Source organism: Carex rostrata, chromosome 25, assembly GCF_964058835.1.
Source record: "Carex rostrata chromosome 25, lpCarRost1.2, whole genome shotgun sequence".
NCBI lineage: Eukaryota > Viridiplantae > Streptophyta > Magnoliopsida > Poales > Cyperaceae > Carex > Carex rostrata.
The window spans coordinates 3006599-3029801 of record NC_135942.1 but is presented as its reverse complement, the minus strand read 5'-3'; the positions used below and the strand labels follow the sequence as shown (position 1 = coordinate 3029801).

General features: G+C 31.8%; 1 protein-coding gene across 2 annotated transcripts in view; it reads right to left on the bottom strand.

Moving 5' to 3' along the window:
• LOC144576140 (serine/threonine-protein kinase STY46-like) overlaps window positions 1-22796 on the bottom strand; it is a 35842-nt gene extending 13046 nt beyond the window's left edge. Inside the window, exons 1-15 of one of the 2 annotated variants that reach the window (XR_013518606.1) lie at window positions 22577-22796; window positions 21203-21317; window positions 20448-20506; window positions 20312-20366; window positions 19212-19322; window positions 18347-18397; window positions 17925-18097; window positions 17735-17842; window positions 17451-17524; window positions 17124-17299; window positions 16138-16233; window positions 15952-16032; window positions 15437-15490; window positions 14569-14703; window positions 14133-14316 (exon numbers count right to left, since the gene is read on the bottom strand). Coding sequence is in view for 1 of the 2 variants with exons in the window: in XM_078326417.1 (XP_078182543.1) it covers window positions 14245-14316; window positions 14569-14703; window positions 15437-15490; window positions 15952-16032; window positions 16138-16233; window positions 17124-17299; window positions 17451-17524; window positions 17735-17842; window positions 17925-18097; window positions 18347-18397; window positions 19212-19322; window positions 20312-20366; window positions 20448-20506; window positions 21203-21317; window positions 22577-22713 (1497 nt within the window). In the remaining variant the exon portion in view is untranslated. Of the gene's footprint in view, window positions 1-14016; window positions 14317-14568; window positions 14704-15436; window positions 15491-15951; window positions 16033-16137; window positions 16234-17123; window positions 17300-17450; window positions 17525-17734; window positions 17843-17924; window positions 18098-18346; window positions 18398-19211; window positions 19323-20311; window positions 20367-20447; window positions 20507-21202; window positions 21318-22576 lie in introns of those variants that run through there. The other variant, XM_078326417.1, reaches the window with a different exon arrangement.
• Window positions 22797-23203: the final 407 nt, after the last annotated feature.

The following is a 23203-nucleotide window of genomic DNA, read 5'->3' as shown; positions in this document are numbered from 1 at the left end:
TAAAAAAATAGTAATTTTCTACATATCTAAAAAATTGTAAAAGAATTTTCAAAAAATATAAAATTTGATTTCTAAACTCATTTTAATACGAAAATTATATTAAGTGGTTCGATCGGCCATAATAATTTTAAAAACAGAGATAAGAATGTGAGACACGGACGAGACACGATATATTTGAACTCTACTTACAAATTTAATTTAACTGCAAAATGAGTCCGTTAAACTTTTACAATTTTTATCTTCTATAAATGATTTTTTTTATATAAATACAAAGTCACTATTTTAGAAGATTATGGATCACTCAAAAACAATAATTTATGTAACTATCTAAATAATTTTTAAAAAAATTCAAAAAAAACATACAAAATTTAATCTCCAATTACAATTTAAGATGGAAATTATATTGAGTGATTCGGATTGACCGTAATAACTTTGAAAATATAAATAAGAATGTGAGGTACGAATGAGATACGAAGTATTTGAACCAATGTTATTAAAACCGGACCAGACATTGATCTGAAAAAATTTCATATCGACAGTTTACTGGTCGAATAGCCAGTTCAATCGCTGATTTTTTAAATAATTATTTTATTTATTAGACATCAAGACTACATATAAAAATGATTATTTAATATATTTTTATGAAAATTCAAACATAAATATTGATTAATATAATATATAACTGAATTTATATAAGTCTCGTATAAATCATCTCTGCAGCATTTCATCATACAATATATGGCATCAGTAAATCTTATAATGTTCACCCAAACCATTAATTATTATTGTGCAATTGTGCAAATCGAATTTGTTCCTTTCGTAACCATAGTATGTAAAAAAATATAAAGTCTCATTCTACTTTTGCATCTACATAAACAATCCATGTATATACTAAAGTCCAGAAAATGAAACCCCCCCCCCCTCCCAACACACACACACACACAAACACTACTGAAGAAAAACACTTCCATATCGGTTACAATCGCGTTATGTCATCTGGTTCTGAACCGTTGCTTATCGACCATATAAGAAAAGTGTATACATAGTCATCAGCTCAAAACATATGGCGTTAATCAATATTCCATCGGCAGAGGTCGTTTGGCCATCGGATTTGACGAACCCAACATCATCGCTTCTGTTTGGCAATCGATAGTAAATGTGATTAACGGTGTGTCATTGCGCATTTAATGACATCGCTTGCATTTTTGTCTGGCGATGGCAAATGTCACATACAACGTCGTTGTTTTTCAGACAAATCTGGATCATAAAAAACAGCAATTTTCAATAAATATAAAAAATAGTAAAAAAATTTCAAAAAATATAAAATTTGGTCTCCAAACACATATTAATATGGAGAACAAGATGAATGGTTTGGATCGGTTACTTGGACTATGAATCCGGTGATTTATAGTCCAATGTACAAAAATGTCTATCCATTGCAATGTATGATAACATTACTCATATATATATAGGAAATGCTAATATGTTATGCGTAGCATAGAGGGCCTCCGTGCAACGGCTCAATATTTGAGTTTTCAAAATCCTAACGGTCGATCCGAACCGTTCAACATGATCTTCATATGAATATGTACTTGCGAACCAAATTTTATATTTTTTTAGAATTTTTTTACTATTTTTTTACATAACACCATCGGTGCAATACGATGGCGATTCAAAACTTGGGAATGTGTGCCCTTCTATGCAACAAGACTACACTGCAGAGTTGGGCGTAAGGTACTTGAAATTTTTTAGTTTACATCTTGTCCATTCATTCTGTAATTGCGTGATTTAATATTTGTGCTATCTCAGATGCAACAGTTGGATTAAATTCAAACTGTGTGTTACTTGAAGAATTTTTAACTTCTGAGATGGTTGTCTAATCAACTTGAATATCTCTGGACTCTTTGTCTTCCTCATTACTCTGAGTGATGTGATCTTTCATACTAAGCTCTCTGATCAACCGTGTGTTACTCTCTGATCTCTTTATACTCCTCCTTGTGTGATCACCTCTTTCTTCCTCTTTTCTCACTAAGTCCCCTTCAACTTATGCAATCATGAGTGACTACATAAGTACTTTGTCTGATGACATACTTCATAAGATCTTAGGAGTGCTCGACACCAGGGAGGCGGTGCATACGACCGTGCTGGCAAAGAGGCGGAGCAACCTCTGGACCTCTTTGCCCTACCTGAACATCAATGCGAGGGATTCTTTAGCCCCAACTTCCATGAGGACGATCACTACTTTACTGCACAAGGTTAAAGGTGCTCATATTCTGGAGTTTCACCTCAGGTGCCATATGTTTACTATATACTGCGCATTCATGCATACATCAATTGATCCTAAATTATCAATTGATGAACCCATCTTTAAATTGATGCTGTGAGAATTAATTAAAAAGTTTCAATAGATATCCATGCATGCACACATACATGATCAATTAAAATATTTGTTGTGGGAATTAACTAAAAATTTCAATTGATAAATGATGACCAAGTCAAATGTGTTTTGACTAAGTCAATTGATATGCATGCATGCACACATAAGTTTGGTTAGGGTAATGCATGTTAGTTATTAGTTTACAAAGATATGTATTTTGACTAGTCAAATGCTAAACCAAATCAATTATATTATGACAATTAGTTACTGTTAGATTGTTAATTAATTGTTTCAAAATCAATGTACACCACTAATTATAAACAGATGATGTAAATGTAATCATATTGCATTACAAGGAAATCATTGTATCATTAATTCTATATATAGTTTATTATGACTTGTTTTGAATTTTGTGTGTGTGTGTGTGTGTATATATATATATATAGAGAGAGAGAGAGAGAGAGAGAGTAAGGCTATCATGCTTTGTAAATTAAAGTGGATGTTTTAATTTGCACTCATATCTCTAGTTTTAAAGTTCAAAACGTCGATCCGAACCGTTCAAGTTGATATCCATATTAAATTGTGCTTGGAGACCAAATTTTATATTTTTTAGAAATTTTTTACTATTCTTTTAGAATTTTTCAAAATCATTATTTTTCAGAAAATTCTGAACCACCAAAAACAATGATTTTCAAAAATTCTAAAAAAATAACTTATAAAAATATGGTGTAAAAATGTGTCACCATAAAATGGTGTAATTGGATTCCTCCTCTCTCTCTATATATTGAATAAGGCTAAGGAAGCAGGATATCTTAAGGGCTTAGGGCATTTTGAAGGAGTTGGGGATGTGTTGAATTTACATTTTGCAGATGACACCCTTATTTTCTTAGAAGAAAATGATAAAATGGTAGAGGCTCTAAAGCTTTTATTGTCTGGTTTTGAAAATATGTCAGGTCTAAAAATTAATTTTCATAAAAGTGTCATGATTCCTTTGAATTTAGATGAAATAGAGAGTACTAGACTTGCTTCTCGTTTTGGATGTATTGTGAGCCAACTTCCAATTACTTATTTAGGAGTTCCTATTCATTGGAAAACTATACCTATATAGTGTTGGAATGCTTTAATTGAGAAAATTGAAAAAAGGTTGCAAGGATGGAAAAGTAAATTGTTGTCTATTGGGGGACGAGTTACACTTTTGAACTCTGTTATTTCAACAATTCCTTTATATTGGTTAGCTCTTTACAGGATGCCAGTTCAGATCAGACATAAGATAGATAAACTCAGACGTCGATTTTTGTGGTATGGAGGTAGTTCAGTTAGGAAAAAAAATTCCTTGGTTCGGTGGGAAGTAATTTGTGCAGATAAGTCTCAAGCGGGACTAGGGCTTCTTAATCTTAAAACAATTAATTATGTTTTATTAGCTAAATGGTGGTATCGATTTAATGACCCTAGCGTTCTAGGCAAGTGGAAAGAAATCCTAAAAGCCAAATATGGGCCACAAGGGGTTCATTATCAATTATCAGCTTTTTGGAGGGTTGTTGTCAAAATGAAACATATAGTAGAGTTAGGTTTTAGGAAAACTATTGGTAATGGAGCCGAGGTGTTATTTTGGACTGATAGATGGATGTGTGAGTGTCCTATAAGTGTTTTATTTCCTAATTTATTTTCAATTGCATCTGATATTGGTTTGACAGTAGCTTCAGTTTTAGGAAGTGGACAGACTAATCTATCATTTAGACGGCAATTGGCAGGGTCGTATAAGGAAGAATGGGTCACTTTGATAAATGAATTGAGTTCAATATATCTGATTAGGGATAAAAAGGATGAGTTACATTGGAGATGGAATGCTAATGGTAGATTTACAGTACATTCTTTTTACACTTGGCTTGAATATGGTGGGTTGAAAAATAAAGAGTTTGATACTATTTGGAAAGCAAAAATTTCTTTTAAAATTAAGATATTTTTATGGTTAGTAAAACAAAAGAAAGTCTTAACGAGGGTTAACTTGAGTACAAGGGGTTGGCAAGGAGATGTAGGTTGTCCTTTTTGTGGTGAACCAGAACTGTCGATCATTTATTTTTACAATGTTCTTTTGCTACAATAATTTGGAATTGGATTGCTGACTATAACAACTTTGATTTTAATATCAGCACTATGGAGGAGCTTTGGTTTATTGATGCTTTAATACCATTAAAAGATAGGTTATTAATAGAATTAGTACGAGGAGCCGTTTTGTGGACTTTATGGTTGACAAGAAATAAGTTGTGTTTTCAGGGGGTTAGAGCTAAACCTCGGGCAGTAGAAGCTCAAATTATTTCTCTTGCGAAATTTTGGATGAATTCAAAAGTTACTGGGTCTGTTCTTAAATTGTCATTAGTACTTCCTACTGATGTGTTGCATATTCCTATTTTTTGTGATAATTTACTTGCACGGGAGGAGGCTATGAATGGGATAGTGCGGGAGCAAAGGGTCCCTCTGCTTACAGATGGATCCGACATAAGGGAGGACGGTGATTTTTTATACAGGGGTGCAACCATTTTATTTTGGTTTAGAGGCAGTGTCTTGTATTGGTGCTTGATGTTGGTTGGATGTTATTTTTTACTATTGGTTTGTTTTTTGGATTTATGCTTTGTTATGGTGTCGAGTTAGTTTACATACGTACTTGTGTAGTTGGTTGTTATAAGTCAGGACTGGTACCACTGGTATCAGTACTTGTCTAACAATGTATGATTTCGTTTTATGAAATCGGTGGAGTACTCCACTTTTATTTTATTTTATTTTTATATATATTAAAAGGTAATCAAAATTGAGAGAGATAAGTAGAGAGAGAGATTGATTATGAATGATTGTATTTTATTAATTAGCTTGTCAATTGTTACAATCATCTAATATTTATAACCAGCGGAATACAATACTTAAAAGCATAACAGAAAGGTAACATAAAGTATCACTAACTAATTTGTGTAATATATAAACATTAAAAGGATATGATCACATAGAAGTTGAGTGTATTATCGAAAAGCCGATCTCTTGTAGACAAGATTCATATCCAGCAACCTATATTTATAATATCACTGTAAAGATCTTTCAGCTCAGAGGGTTTAGTTAAATGCTGCAATGGGGACTTACCTGTGTATAATATTTGACAAAATTGTAGAAGTTATCAACAGTAAGCTAAAAACAATAACAATTTTGCTTTTTGTGCGCAAAACCTTGCACCGAATCTACAAAAACAGAGGAAATTAAGGACAAATGAACACTAGTGGTACATATGAATTTCACCCTTATTTTTAATACTAAGTTGATTTGATATATCAATTGCAAATGTAATTTTGTAATAGTGTGTTTCTAATACTAAATTAATAGTTTTTAACAAAAAAAAATATTTTATAAATGCTTAATTCTTATATATGGAACAAGCTCAATGAAATTTGTAATTTTTTTTCTAGGTTTAGTTGGCTTGGTGCTACTAACGATTCTATTAAGAAATTTGTAAATATGCTAAAGTTTGGATAATCTTGAGGGAGGAGAACAGAGAAATGAGAAAGAAAAAAATTGGACCGACAAGAACATTTTATTAATAATTTTAGAGAAGACATTTTATTTGAAGAACTTTGAGGGAAGAGTATTTTGTAAATTTTCCATTAAATTTAGAGAAATGTTCTGATACCCGGGTCATCATACCCAAGCGCATCCCCCAAGTAGTTTGACAGAAAAAACTTTTAATGTTGTCTAACTTCCATTTCCAGCGCTAATATCCAAACATTTAAACCTATGTTTATAACATTTTACAATGCTACTCGCAAGCATGTAAACCTCTGTCTGAAAGCATTAAAATTATAAATCTGTATAGTTTTAACTCCTAACTACTTTTGTCTTCAAACCAAAAATGAAAAGATTCATTTTACCCACTCTTTTTTATTTTTTCTCTGATCATTATAATTTATTTTTCCGATGATCCGTGATGAATTTTACGAATCTAAAAATACGAACGTTTTCTATTTGATTTTATCTTTCAAATAAGATCCATGAAGAAATATTTTTGAGTAATTTTAGAGTCATTTTTTTTTTTAAATTAAAACTCATGAGTACTTTAAATTTTCAAGTTTTTAAATCTCAGTGTACAACCATTAAATTTTTCAAGGCTTTGTACATGAGGTTTATATGCATTGTAAATGAGCTTTGTAAATGCAGTGTTATTGTTGAGGTTTATATGCTTTGAAGTGTTATTGTTGAGGTTTAAATTCTTTGTACATGAGGTTTATATGTTTTATTCTAGAGATTTAAAGTGTTATTAATGAGGTTTATATGCTTGTAAATCGAGGCTTAAATTATTTTGAAGCAAAATTAAAAAAAAACTGAAAGCCACAAAGATTTAAAGTGGTAAAAAAAATTATGACACAAATATAACTCGAAAGTTATTCTTCATGGATCTCATTTGAAAGAGAAAATCGGATAAAAAAAACGTTCATATTTTTAGATTCGCAAAATTCATCACGGATCGTCGAGAACATGGATGAGAATGATTAGAGAGAAAATAAAAAAAAGTTGGTGAAAAGAATCTTTCCGTTTTTGGATTGAAAACAAAAGTAGTTAGGAGTTAAAACTATACAGATTTAGAATTTTAATGCTTGCAGACATAGGTTTAAATGCTTACTAGTAGCATTGTAAAATGTTATAAACAAAGCTTTAAATGTTTGGATATTAGCACTGGAAATGGAAGTTAAATAATATTGGAAGTTTTTTTTGTTAAGCTACTTGAGGTACGCGCCCGGAGATTTTGTTTGGGGTACAATTATCAGGCTCCTTAAATTTATCTAATCTTAGAATATTTAATGTAAGTTTGTTTCATTTTCTAAGCTGCCGTTGTATATAGTTTGCAATCCAGTTAGGATATGCACTTATAATCTGATTATAATGACAAATTAATAGTTTGGATTCAGTTTGACAGATAAAAAATTTGTGATTCAAAAATAATTTAGAAATAATTTGGTATTATAAGGAAGCAAAAAATAAATAAAAAAACCCAAAAAAAAAAATTCATATTTTTTTAGTGTTTTATTTGTGAATAAAACGCATAATATGTTTTTTTGATGTTTTATTCAAGGGAGTTAATAACAGTACCCGTGCTACAGTACTCGCAGGGGGACCACTCAAAACTAAATGTAGAAATATAACTTTTTGTGGGATCGCAAAAAACTCCACAATTCGATTTTTTTTTCCTAAAGTATTAATACCTATGCATGGGTACTATATGGAAGTATTTATATCTATGTATGGAAGTATTTATAGCTATGAGGTGAACAATTATTTATTACGTAGGTACTGTAGAGCGAAAATAATAGTACCCGCAGTACAGTACCCGCACTGTACCCATGGGGGACCACTGAAAATTAAATACAAAAAAAATAACTTCCTGCAGGCACCGCAAAATCTTCACAATTTGAATTTTTTTTAAATATTAATACCTACATAATTTTCTCTTTCAAATGAGATCTATGATGTTGTACGTACTTTCAGACTCGTCGTCGCGCAAGTATTTATACCTCCCCGTACAAGTATTTATACCTATACTACCAAGTATTTTTCACATATAACACTAAAAGTATTGAAAGTATTAACATCTAAGTATTGGAAGTATTTATACTTATACACTAAATTATTTATATCTATAAGGTCAACTATTTTCGTTAGAGAAAGATTGACATGAAGATGATTGGGGAACTCAAAAAGGGATCATCATAACAAGTTACGCATCAAAGTATTAATATCTTATCTTCTAAGTATTTATAACTACAAAAATATAAATATCTAAGTATTTTTTTTACATATGACACTAAAAGTATTAATATCTAAGTATTTATACCTTCGCACTGAAGTATTTATTCCTATGAGGTCAACTATTTATGTTAGAGAAAGTTTGACACGGTGATGAGTACGGAGATTGTAAAAAGATGAACTATATAATTAGTGGGAACCATAGAGAAATAGTGATGCTGGAATTTTAGAATAATAATTAGAGGAGACTGTATAATATCTTTTTTAAATAATAATTAGTGGGGACCATAATACATTATTCCTCTAAGCGCGGATATTGTAGCACAGGTACAGTAGTGCGCGTACTGTACAGTGCGAACATATGTAGTGCGGATACAGTGCGATCATAATACATTATTCTTCTAAGCACGGGTACAGTGCGAGTACTGTAGTGCGGATAATAAAATAATTATCCTTTATTCAATGTTCAAACATAAAAATAAAAAACGAATTATACACGAATTATTTGTTTTTTATTCGCGAATTATATTGCTATGCTTAATCGAGATTGCATCTCCTAATTATTTGTATGTATGGTCATGGTCATGGAGCCGATAATATGTCCAAGTTCATTGAACTGGGAAACAAATATTATGTTGTCTATATCTAGGTCAACATATCCGCTAAATTTTATGCATAGAGGTAACGTTATGTCTAAGTGCATTGAATTGGGTAGCAAGGATTATGTTGTCTATTTAGGTTAGCATATCCCTTAAATTTATCGAATATTATATCATTTTATGATTTTTAAAGTCGGACATGTTTCTGGGAAAAATAAGGCAGCTTATAATACTCAGCGTGTAAGCATATGTACTGATCTATATTACGCAGCGACCAAGTACCAATAACAAAACATAAAATAATAGAGATGAATTCATAGATGAGGAGAGATCAAGTTACAATAATTTTTGAGTTACAATAAGTTATCACAATCATTTTCTATATTTTCAAAGTCCAAATCGTCGATTCAAACCGTTAGATATGATCTCTACAATAAAATGTGCTTCAAGACCAAATTTTACATTTTTTGAAATTTTTTTATTATTTATTAAGATGGGTACAAAATTTAATGGTTTGAATTTGATTAGTTTTTGTACCCATCTTAATAAATAGTAAAAAAAATTTCAAAAAATGTAAAATTTGGTCTCCAAGCACATTTTATTATAGAGATCACATCTAACGGTTTGGATCGACGATTTGGACTTTGAAAATGTAGAAAATAGTTGTGATAACTTGTTGTAACTCAAAAAGTGTTGTAACTTGATCCCTCCTCTTCATAGATAGCATGTCGATATCTGCATCACAAAATTCATATACCTGTTTCCAATGTTTCTAGATTTCAATCAGTTAATCTGACTAGCTCATCATAATCTTCATTTTCATTTTCATAATGTACTTACAGATTAAATTTTATATTTATAAAAACTTTTTATTCTTTTTGTTAGATAAGAAAAAAAAATTCACCTGATCTAAAATTTTTGGACCCAGTGATTTTCTAACTATCTAAAAAACAGTAAAAAAAAATGTAAAATTTAGTCTCCAAGTACATTTTTTAAATGATAATTATGTTAAATGGTTCATATCGATCGTTTCAATTTTAGAAAGGAAGATGTAAATTTGTAGTACGAGTATTGCGAAGTACCATAGTTTCACTCTATTTAAATATAACATTATATCATACAACATTTATATAGAAAGGTGTTAGATTTTTGCAAAAGCATTGATCGCTCGGTGCTTTGACTTAATGCCTTCATTTCTAAAAATTCATAATGAAAAGTTTAGTAAATATTAAAATAATTCAAATAATCTAATAGCAAAGACTTTTTTTTTTCTTTATAAAACAATAGTGTGGGTACTCGGCTGTAAGGTTTTAGTCTTTTTAGACAGGCTTTAGTCTCCTTAGCTGTTTAAGTTGGCCAAACAGTTGTGTCTTAGACAGTTTTAGAGCACCTTTCTTAAGCGTCTTTAGAACAAATTCTTAAGCTAATAAAAATCCAAGCTTATAATACAATGCCTCCTTAGAGCTCCCCGTTAGCTCTTTATTGCTTTAAGCTTCATTGGTCTAAGTTAAGTCAGCCGAACAACTCCTCCTTAGCACAGCATAGCTTAAATTCTTAAGCCTTGCAACAAGCAATTTTTGAGAATAGGTTATTCTTGAGAACAAGCTATTCATTGTTTGGTTGGGTTAGAATAGCTAGAATAGGAAAATCAAACTTGTTTGTCTTATTAAAATAGCTTTTTGACAAATGCCAATTTTGCTATTCTAGCTATTCTAATATTACAACCAAACATACCTAAGACTCTTAAGCGTCATTGTCGAACACTCTCACAGAAAACCTAAAAGATATGAAAATTTAGTTTTTTGTAGATTTTTCTTACGTAAATCATGTTAAGAATACTTAAATCAACCTTTAGAACTTCGAAAAGAAATTTTTTAAGTCAAAACACTACGCCAACTGTGCTTTACAAATTTATTTAATTAAAATTATACTTGGCAGCCGGGGCCAAAGTTTTAAAAAAACCGTGCTTTACAAAACGTAGTGTCGATGACACTAAATCGGAGCATTTAGTTGATCGAAAGTGCAATACGATTTGCATTTAAAATTTTATCTCACTCGGTAATTCTACAAAACATTATTTGTACAGAATTTTTATATGGTGTCTTCAATAATTTTGTTTCAGAGAAAAAACTATAATTATAAAATGTATTATTTAAGATGTGTATCAAAATTTAGTCCAATTTTAATGTTGTATTAAATTATTCGAAAAAAAAATCAACATTTTGGTCTAAATAGTTTATTCGATTAATAAACTAATTAAAAAAAATCAACATTAGACTAAGAGGTTGACTACTCTACTTCCATAAGCATAGAGCATATGCTTACAAGTCATTTTTGCGTTTTTGATGTCCAAATGGTCGATCTGAAGCACTTAACATGTTGTCCATATTAATATGTGTTTGGAAATCAAATTTTACATTTTTTGGAATTCTTTTACTATTTTTTCATAATTTCTCAAAACAGGGTTTTTCATATATATTTTTTACGGCTGTTTTGAGAAATTCTAAAAAAAATAGTAAAAAAATTTCAAAAAATATAAAATTTGGTTTCCAAACACATAGTAATATGGAGAACAAGTTGAGCGCTTCAAATCGATCATTTTGAAAATCAAAAATGCAAAAATAACTTATAAGCATATGCCCTCATATGCTTATGGAAGTAGAGTAGCCAACCTTTTAGACTAAAACTTAAGAGAAAAGGTTTTTATCCACTGACTTTTGTCCACGTTTTGTCCACAGACACGTTTTAAACTGAATTTACCTATCGAAATGGTCCCCACTCCGACTGGATCTGTTTCTCTTTTCTCCTCCGTTCTTTCTGTTTTTCTAATTCAATTTCAAATCTCCGCTTTTCCCAATCTCTTTTCAATTTTCACATCTCTTTTATTGATATCTCCATTAGAGATCTCTCTCACCACTACATGATGCTTGCATTTCTCCCTGGTCTCTCTTGGCTTCCGCTCAGCGACTTGTCGTGGCCGAGATCCCGCACGAGGCGATCGAGTGCCGGGCCCGTTGGATCCGTGTCGGAGCTCGAACAGATGTTGTCACGGACTATGACGCTTGACCGCATTCAGCCACAATCTCCTACTAATCGCACAATCTACTGCAAGAACCACGATGCAAACCTTCCCATCAAGTACAAGGCTGGTTTGATTGCTCCATAGCTTGGGATCTATGTTGGATATGACAAGTGTAAATAAATTGAGAAGAACAAGTTATTCGAGTGCCTATTCATTTTTTTTAGTTCTTTAGCAACCTAGAATGTACTGTTAATGACCTTCTCAGATGATAATCGGATGTACGGCACATTTGTGAATGATTTGATTCTTCTTCTTTTTCTTATTTTGAAAACGTTTGTGAAAGGTTTGATTCATCTATTTTGATTTTTTTACTTGTTTTTAATTATGTTGTTTAGTATAATTGCTAAATTTACTATAGTAATGGATTTCCTATTTACTGGTGCATAATTTGTTTTACAGGATTTTTATATGGTAGTTTCATAGGATTATCAGTTATTTTATAGGTTTCATTCAATAGTTTTATAGGATGTATCAGTGTTTTTACAGGTTTTACGTATCAGTTATTTTATAGGTTTTATCCAATAGTTTTGTAGGATATATTAGTTATTTTACAGGTATCATTCAATAGTTTTAAATGATGTATCAGTTATTTTATTTTATTTTTGCAGGATGATATTTCAAAGGAACGTGTTGTGGAGTATTTTTTTTACAAGATATATGAATCAGGTTTAAAGGTTATGTAAAGCATTTTTACTGGATATAGTTCACAATTTTACATGATATATGTATCATTTTACAGTATCTATTATTATTGATATTTAAAGGTTTACAATATATATATTATTCACAATTTTACAGGATATAGTTTACAGTTTTACATAATATGTAAAGTGTTTTACATGATAAAATTCACAGTTTTATAACCTTATTTGTTTTTTGTTTTTTTGCGGGATGGTATTTTGAACGCATTGTTCTAGTAATGATACTTCTAACTCATTCAAACAATACTAAACAAAGGTCTATGAATAATATGCTTGTGTGGAAATGTATGAATTTGTGTTTAAAATGTTATTGTTTGTTTTTTCTACTGTTGAACAGTGATGTTTTCAATAGTGACAGTTTATACTTGTGAAGTTACTAATGTTTAACAATGTAACTGTGAATAGTTGATGTATTGATGTTTTATAGTTTGCATCTGTTAGTTTTATTGTTTAAATATTTTGAATTTATAGTATTGAAGCTTGCGGTGTATTTATCTCAGTTTTATAGTGTTTTAGGTTTCAGATTTACAGTTTTATAGTTTGCATATGTTAGTTTTACAATTTATATTTAGGAATTTTACAGTATTGAAGTTCTATAGTTTGCATCTCTATATTTTACAGTATGTGTAGTGCTAATTTATAGGATATATATGCATATATAAATATTAATAATTGAAAAAAAAATATGTTAATTTTTTCAAAAAAAAAATTAATTTTGCATAATTTCTAAGGTTATTTTGAAAAAATTGTAAGTTTAAGAATAGTCTGATTTTAAAATGTTCTAGAAGGTTTAAAAAATTGTCATTAGTTGTAAGTTAGAAAAGTACACCAAGTGATTCCACAGCAAGTACAATTAGTTTGACAAGTTGTGCAAGTATACAAATTGATTCTGCTGGATGTTAGAATTTTAAAATGTGTTTTGTATATGATTTGTTATATGAAATTACAGTATATAATTGAAATTTCACAGTATTCATGCAAGTCAAATTATAGTTTTTTTTTTTAGAAAAACCGTAGACAACTCATGATGGACAGTTAGACACTTTCAAAACTTAAACATATATATATACAAACAACCCCTCCCCTCCAATATTTTCACCCTGTTTCCAAATACTATCCTATATGCTAAAAATAACTGAGAAATTGACAAAAGCAATCACCTATACTTTCAGAGTTGCAGGTATCTCTCCTAATTTTCTATACTAAATATAATGAAAAGTATATCATGACCGTATGTTCCGTATCTGAGTTCCGGATTATGCACAAAAAAAGAAATTAAATTGTGACTTGACACTAAAATATGTTTGCTATGATAACTAACTAAAAGCACTAATATTCAACTTGGATTTGTGGAGAACATAAACATTATACTGAAACCGTATCCATATACGAATAAAAAATATAAAAAAAAGTTTGACATACCTACATGTCCACATTAGTAACTTGCATCAATACATTATACATAGGAAGGGAAGTGCGAGTGCACCACGCACGAAGGTAATAGCTAATTAAAAGATATCCTTCAACATAATATTTGTAGAATAAATAAGTCACAAACTATAATTTGCTCAATTCTGGAATAAACACCATACTACAGCCTTTTCTGTTTACAATTATGTACACTCAACATCAACCTTTTAACAGAAAACAGCTAAAAAGTAAATAAATAGAACTTATATTGATACAAAAATAAAATAAAAACGTGCTTCACTTCCTATGCAAAATAGCAGAGAAAAAGCCACCGTTCGCTGATTTCTTATGATTTCCTATAGGAGATACCTGTGTATAACATTTGGCGAACATTCAAAAATTGTTGAAACAAAACAAGTTTAAAAAAAAGCAGCCAAATTTCTTAGTGCATAAAAACCATTGCCTATCAAAGACAAATACACCTGGTGACACGCAGTTATAAAAGACTTGTAACAATCTCTAAGTTTGTGAAGGCTATGCACGACTTCAACGAAAAATTAATTAAACTCGGAATGTATTTTTACTACTAACAAAAATTAAAAAAAGACCTCAGAAAAGTACCTCCTTTGCAATGCTGTAGAGAATATCTAATATCTCGGAGAAGTTGGGTCTTAAAGATGGATCAGATTGCCAGCACTTATCAAGCAACTCAATTAGCTTAGGATGGATCCCATCAGGAATTGTGGGTCTCAAACCCTAAAATATTAAATTTGTCAACACCCATATCTTTTGTTAAATCATTATAAGTTTGGTATGTATGTCTTTTCCATTCTTCCTCCCTTGTATTTATTAGGAAAAAAATTGCTGAAGAGATCGTCTAAGGTTCACCCGAGCGACAAGGGCATAGCCAGAAAATTTTTGAATGGGGTCAAGTGTTGAGTAATGTAATTATGGGGGTCAACAATAGAACAATTTTGACATTTTTCTGGGACTTAAGTATAAACTTTCATAAGAAAATTAGTTATATAACACAAAAAATTTCAATACAAGTCTATATGATATGAAAAAATAATGGGGGCATTGACCCGCATTCACTACCTTTAAATCCACCTATGCCGGGCTACTATAAGGAAACTGAGAATTCAAGCGCACGAATTTGATGAGCAAAAATTTGCACAGCTTCCATCCTTTTGGGTTCATTAAAAGTTTATACAGGGTTAACCTTAACCCTTTTCTGATGTATAAAATTCATGTGCACAGTATTAGAAAGCACTCTGGAAATTTTACTGGTTTCTTGGGGTCAAGATAAGTTTGGAACCCTATACAAAATTTAGTCTGATTTCAACACATAAAAAATTTGTGCGTGCAAATTCTCAAAATTCTTTTTTTTTTTTTTTTTTTTGGGGGGGGGGGGGGGGGGAGGTGATGTGTTCCCCTACATTATGAAGAAAGCATGACACCGTACTAATGTAAATGTATGTTTTTTTACCTTCTGAACTACAGCCACAGCTGCTTGAAGTGGTGTTAGATCTTCATAAGGTAACTGAAAATCACAAAAATGAAATTCAATACAAAGTGAAAAGTTTCCAAATTTATGGGACAGAATTGCATTATCTCAAATCATTACACTTGTCATTTGGATCTGCAAAGCCTTAAAGTCCTCATTTTGACACACCCAAGTACAAAAAGGACACAAGATATAGTCAGTTTTAAATTTTTAATGCATAATGAGCTATGTAGTGAATATACTCCACTTAAAAAAAATCATTTTAATGTAACGTGATAGGATTCCTGTCCATTTTTTAAGCTGAAAGATGATGACAATTATTATTGCTGATCCCCAAAACAAAAAGATAATCGTACAGGTAAGTTTTTAAGAACTGGATGAGGACTAAAATATTATGGACCAAACCAGAAACTGGATGCTATTTTAGAGACAAACATGTATAACTACTTGGAATATATTGTAAATGAATGCAAATTAATATTTTCATTTGATTGTACCTTTCCAACTAGCAACTCCCACAGTACAATGCCAAAGCTGAAGACATCAGCCTTGTGATCATATGGCTTGTGCTCTATTATCTACAAATAATTAATTAAGAATAAAACTGAGGGAGAGAGAGAGAGATAGCCTTGGCAGCATCTGCCAAGCTTTTCAAAAAGAGGGGGGGGGGGAGGGTTGGTTACCTCAGGAGCCATCCAACGGTAGGTCCCGGTTTCAGCAGTCATTACACCAGAATGGTCTCTGACACGGGAAACTCCAAAATCTGCCACCTTTACAACCTGACATATAAACAAACTATTATCTTACATCTACAAGAAAAGTTCATGTAAATTAGATAACATAAACCTCAAGCTCAAGGTAGAGAGTAGGCCTTTGGCTTTGGGAAATGCCAGTTTAGCCCCTAAAATCTTGATTTAACATGCTCTGATCCTTTAATGTCAAAAATATTACAATAATGACGTAAAAGATTTACATTGAGCTTAATATATTTTAGTAAATATACCTCAGGAAATTGAAATCACATTGTACATAGTAAAGTCAACTAATGTCTATGCTTCGTGTTATAATTAACAAAATAATTGGGAGAACAAAGAATACAATGTAATAAAAGGATTATATGTGCCTGTTATCTGTAGCTCTTGCTTCACAAGTAATAAATTGAAATTTTATCATTTGATAAATTTGAAAAAACCCATCCCATGCAATGGAAAAGTCAAAATTTGCACTGTTGACAACGAATCATACAGGAAGAGTCAAATAATAAAATGAAGAATGGTAAATTTCTTTGGAAGTCAGTAGGTTCTTGCCCTTTGTAACAAATTGGTCACTAAACTTTAAATTTGTTCCAATTAGATCACTCTCTAACAGTCAGATTTATTCATGAAATGAGCAACTATTTTGCTAATGTGAACGCACTTATTGCTGAAATGGACAATTGATGTCAGGCAGCGCGCTATTAATTTTTGGATGAAGAATGTAACAGATTGCCTTGAATTCAAAAGTACCGTGGTTTGGAAAGGACAAACTAAGGTACAGTGACCAATTTGTTACCAAAGGCAAACTTTAGTGGCCATTGAAGAAATTTATCAAATGAAGAATGGGTGTCTGACCAAATCTATGTCGACCATGAAAATTGACTTGAAACAACTTCTTGATATATACTAAGTACCTCCTTTTCATCCATTAGAAGATTTGCAGATTTCAAATCTCTATGTATAATGTCACATTGGTGCAAGTAGTCCATTCCCTTTGACACATCTATTGATATGCGTACCACAGCTGGCAGTTCGAAAATGCCTCCATAATTGTGAATAAGATCAAACACACTCCCACCATTCATAAATTCTGTCCATAATAAAATAAATTGCTGAAATCAAAGAAAATAAACATTTTTAAAGCCAAGTGAAAAACAACATCATACCAGATTGAGATAATTAACAATCCATTTATCAAATAATAGAGAGGAAAGAATGACACAAGGCATTGGTCTGTGCACCTGTAACTATACATAAAATGGGAGGTTTTGTGCAAGCACCAATAAACTGCACCACATTTTTGTGTCTAACCTTTCTGCAGAGATGGAAGATTGTTATTAATTCAGTATACTTAATATCAATTTCATAATTTTGTTACTACTGAAATTTGACACAATTAAATGTGTAGAGGACTACGTATATAATACATTATATGAAATATCATAGTCTGTTAGGAACGCTTCTGTGGTGTACACGTAATTTGTAGGGTCCCATATATAAATATTTTCTAAATAAACAGCTGAACCTCATGATATATATCTCTTGGGCAAACTCGCGCAACATATCAGGGGACACAATCTCAGCCTTCAGTAGTTTAATTGCCACATCCTGGCTGCAATATGTTCCTCGAAAACTATCAACAAATAACAAAAAAAATTATAAGATTAACTACCAAAAAAAAAATTAACTGAAAGCTATCATATTTCTGAACTTACAGATCACCGTAAGATCCTGATGCAAGTTTGCTATCAAATGTAAGGAGCTTTGGATCTATTTCCCAATCGTCAGTTCCATCCATAGGTATAGAAATAGAACTGCTTGGAAATTCTTCTACTTCAAGTGTTTCAAGTTTAGGTAATATTGGCTGAGCCACAGTCCATGCTGTACTCTGCCAAACGAAAAAGAACATGAGAGTGTAATCTAATTTTACAAGAAGACTATAAATGTTCCTATGTAAGCAATGGAAAGAAAAGTAAAAATGCCCTCTTGTCATGGAACGGGATATTGCGAGATTAATTCCCTCTAGTTTCCGTGTTTATACTAAAAATCTTCATGGATTTTATTTAAAAGAAAAAAACATAGTGCACTTTATGTTCTAGTATTGCAATCTCTGTAAATTCATGCATTGGGGTGTTACCTTAGCCTTGTCTATTTGCTTCTGCAAAGTGACCCTAAGGAGGTCATTTTCCTAATTTTTCAAAAACATAAAAGTGCATTAGCAACTCAACATATGATATTGAATAATTATAAGAGGTGCGTAGATCCTGCATGCTCCTGCAAAAGTTCAAAGTACCATATACCTCCTCAAAATGTGAAATATTATGGGAACTCCGAAAAACAAACTGAATTATCCCATCTACCCTCATTGGCATATTACACTAATCAAATTGTTGAAGGTACTTATTACTGGAATTGCCCCACTTTATATCCAACATATCTTTTGAGAATATTCACGAATATTGCAAAACAAAAAAAAAAACTTTTATGAAATAAGAATATGCAAAGCACTGTACAAATTTTACTAAATGATCCCAAGTGCAACAATCTTGTTCTAATTTTTTAAAACAATTTTTCAATCAATGTTAAGAACTGTTGGTATGAATTAAACTAACAGAGTTTTAAGGCCAAATGACATTACAAGTTTCAGTGACTGTTAATAGCTTCCTAGGGCCAACTTATGCATAAATAATGTTGCAGGGGTGCTCATGATTTGTTACATGCAGGATTACAGAACAAATTGGACTCGAATGAAGTAACAACAGCAAAAAAACTTTGATCGAGGAACCTAATATTAACCTTGCTCATGCAGGAGGTCTAGGTTTTACTCCTGCCTAGCAAAATTAAAAATGAAAGAAAAACTTTGCTTTCTACAAGCACTTCATTTGGAAACTCCAGCAATTCTAACCAGATTTAAAATAAGTGAGTAGTCCTACAACTATTTAATGAAAAATTAATCCTCTAAAATATTTTACATAAAAAGAATTTGCCAACTAGTGACTTACCTGATAATGCCAACCATCAACAATAAAAATAGTCAAGGAATAGCCGTCTTTAGTTGAATATGAATGCGCTTCTTGTATATTGAGGTTCAGTTTGGAAAGCAATGTAGTTAGCTTGAGAAACACAGAAGAAAAAGAGACATAAAAATTCAGGAAATAAGTTCAACAATTTAAATTGGATCGAACTTCAAATAAGACAGTGTTCTAAAGTAAATTACAGAAATCATCCTGACAATAAAGCTTAGAAGTTCCAATTTTGGCCCTCAAATATACAATTGTACATTCTGCATTTTACCTCATCTCTGCTTGTAAAGGGAAACAACATTACATATAACTGAATGGACTACATGAAATTGGAAGGTCAAGGGAGACTACATGTCAGTAGGGGTGTTCATTGGTTCCAGTTTATTCGGTTTTGAACCGAACCGAATTAGTTCGGATCAAACGGTTCGTTTTTTTCGGTTTAATGGTTCGGTTCAGTTTTATTTTTAAAACCGAATTATAACTTCGGTTCGGTTCGGTTTGGAAAATTTCAAAACCGAAATAACCGAACCGACCGAACTTTTATATATTATGAATCTGATCCAGACCGCCTCGGTTTATTTCTTAATAAATTACTTTAAATACTTCGGTTTATTTCTTAATATCTTAATTTATTTCTTAATACCCCGGTTTATTTCTTAATATACTTCGGTTTATTATAAATCATTTTTTTAAATAAACAAATTAATATATTTCGGTTTGAACCGAACAAACCGAAATAAAACTTTGGTTCGGTTCGGTTCGGCTCAGTTCGGTTGCAATGCTAATTCGGTTTGGTACGGCTCTATTTTTTAAACCGAATTATAACTATGGTTTGCCTAGTTCGATTCGGTTTCAACCGAACCAAACCGATGAACACCCTACATGTCAGTGGCCGAATTTTTATCTAAATTATTACTTGGGAACTGGGATTCATTTGAAGTAAATCAGGACCAAAGCATGATTTCTTTTGCAATTGACGTACCAGCATTGGAAATGCATAATACTAAAAAGGATGATTTGATTTCATTGGCTTGCTAGTTCTTTTTCCAAATTCAAAGGGAATAATAAAAGGAAATTACCTGACTGAGTAGCTTTGGCCTGTCTTCTGATGAAAAAATGATCTCATGCATAGGCCTGCCAAAGCATCAACGGTTCAGAATAAGTTAATTAAAGCGAAATCACACAAAATGAATATATATAGTCACTCAAAAGTACCTTTGAAGATCAACTTCAATCTTAGGACCTACCTCTGAAGTGCAATGATCATTCATTATCTGAAAATGGTTTCATTAATACATAGACGGCGGCAAGATAATAAGAGTGATGTCAAATTATGTGTCTTAGTGAACTAACTACTGTACTTATTGTGAAAGATGTACTTTTAAGAAGAGTAAAGCTACCAGGACTTTAAACTCATCAAGGTAATTTATGAGCTTAACTCAAAATCTATCATATTGACTTCAAATGACGAATTAATTTTGAACTTATTAATGAGTGAAGCATTTACATATCAAATTTGTGAATTTTTATTTCATTTAGTATAAAGTCAGGGTGGTAAAAATGAAGGTTCGAATTTGGTATGCAAATACATCACTCATCAAATATATTGGTTCAATCAGTTTGGACTCGTAGTTTGAAGCCAATTCAATAAAGTTTACCTTGGTGCGTTTCTTAAATAAATGAGTGGTTTTTTTATAAGATATGGACATATGTAGTGCCCCTCAGAAGTGGATGGTATTTGGTTAACACTTAAGTGGAGAAAATTAGTTATAAGAAGTAAAAATTAATCACCAAAGGATAGTGTTTGGTTCTCGCATACATCCAACTTCTATGTATAACCATTTGATATGAGTATTGTTAAAATTAGAAAACTAAATTCTTTATTCCTTAAATATCAAGTATATTAAATTTGCATCAATTTGAAAGCCATTTAGCATTCCATCGTCATTTAGATGAGAACTATGCAGTACCTGAGCAGCACGAATCTCAAAGGCAGGTCGAAATGCAGGGTTACGCACTTGTTGAAGCAACCTCATGTGGATAAAAACATCTTCTGCTGTATTTGAGTGTATATCAAATGCATATCTACACAAAGAAAATTACAATGACAATAGGTTGGTATATATTGATTCCATCATAGTACATCGCATGTACATCAGTACATCTATATAGAAAACCACTCTTCTATATATTTAGTGGCAAGCGGCATCTCTTTCGCACTGTGGTTGAGGGTTCATCTCAAATTCTCAATAGATCCATTTAATGAAATTTATTATTCCCAACTAATTATGGATCAAAGCATAAACCAGGAAATTTTATTAAATTGTACATAAACTTAGCTTTTGTCACGGATAAGCCTTCCAATTTGGATAACTGAAAGTTCTACATAAAATATGGGATAGATTGGGGCAAAAGAGATGAGTCCATATATCTATGTCAGAACAAATGCACTTAACGCCCACCTTCATGCAAACGTTTCAAATGTTATTAAAGAAAATAAAAAGGTTGGAACTTGGAACTGATGGACATGAACAAAGATACGCATGTTTAGAGTTAAAGCCAGTAGGCGTACGCAAGCTAAGTCTAATGTGAGAGGTTCACAGAAAATCCCAAGTCACGAGGAATATTCCATTTTTTTCTTTTCTTTAGATAGAAATGGAGCAAGCACGAATCCTGCCATGAAGTGACCCGGATTTGACAAAGAAAAAGAAGAAGAAAAATCAGCGAGAGAGAGAGAGGATCAGAGGAACTATGGCGAATTTACGGGTCCGGTGTGAACTCTTGCCTTCTTTTCCTCCAGTTTTTACCGCCATTTTTGTTTGTTTTCATTTTTGAACTTGAGCCCATCCCCTTTATAAATTAGTATTTGCAAACAAAAGGCACAAAAAGCTGTCAGAATCCTCACACCCCCACTTGGCGTTTATAAATTAATCAAGGAACATTTTAATAGTCTCTTCCCTATCTACTAAAATAGTAATCTTCAGATTTCCATAAATGGTGCTGGAATAGCAGCAGGCAGCAGCAATGGAACATTAATTAAGATTTAAGAACAACACCAGATATTTGCATAGAAAACCTTCAAATATTAGTATTTGTAATGCACGACAGTTGTAGAAGTACAAAGCAGTACAGTCCGACTGCTTTCTGGCGCATTTAACCACATTCATCTCTTTTAACTTTACAAAGCGATATATTACCCATTTGAAAAAAAAAATACTAAAGAGATTAAAAATAAAAAAATCCAGAGTTCAGAATACTGTAGTTGGTGCACTGTGAAAAAAAAAGGAGAAAGCAACAAGAAGAAGAGATGAGAGGGGGAGGTGGGGTTGGGAAAGAGAAGGGACCTGGAAGGAAGACGATCGAAGTGGGACCAGAGTTTGTTAGAGAACGTGGGAGAGATGGGCTCAGTGCACGGCGCACTCGTGAGCCGTTCTAACACTTCGTTGTAAACCTCTCTCGTGCTCCGACATGTCCGTACCATATTCTCTTTAGACAGAGAAGTTAAGGTGGGTGAGGGAGAGAGAGGGAGATGATCTCTTCGCTTTCTCTCTCTTTCTCTGTCGAATTGTCAATTGTCGATCGATCAGCTACAGCATATATATCCACGTGAGGAGAGAATTCCTTTTCCTACCGCCAATATTTACTGTTTTTTACAAAATTTGGTTTATGTTTTTTTTTTTACTGCCTCAAAATAATTACTAATTATTTTAAGCAAGCTTGAGAGTTGAGTGAGTTGAGACATATATTTATTTTTAAAATGCCTGAATCTTAATACATTTTTGCCCACTAAATTCAATACAGTTATGAATAAGATTCAATCAACCAAAATTTTAGTGTGATCAAATATCACAACTCTTTTATATTTTCATTATTAAAGTTTGAACAGTGATTTTTGTTCTCTATTTGTGATAGATGTTTATGTAAATTTTATAATTTATTTTGTTTCGAACAATCAATAATTCATAATTGTC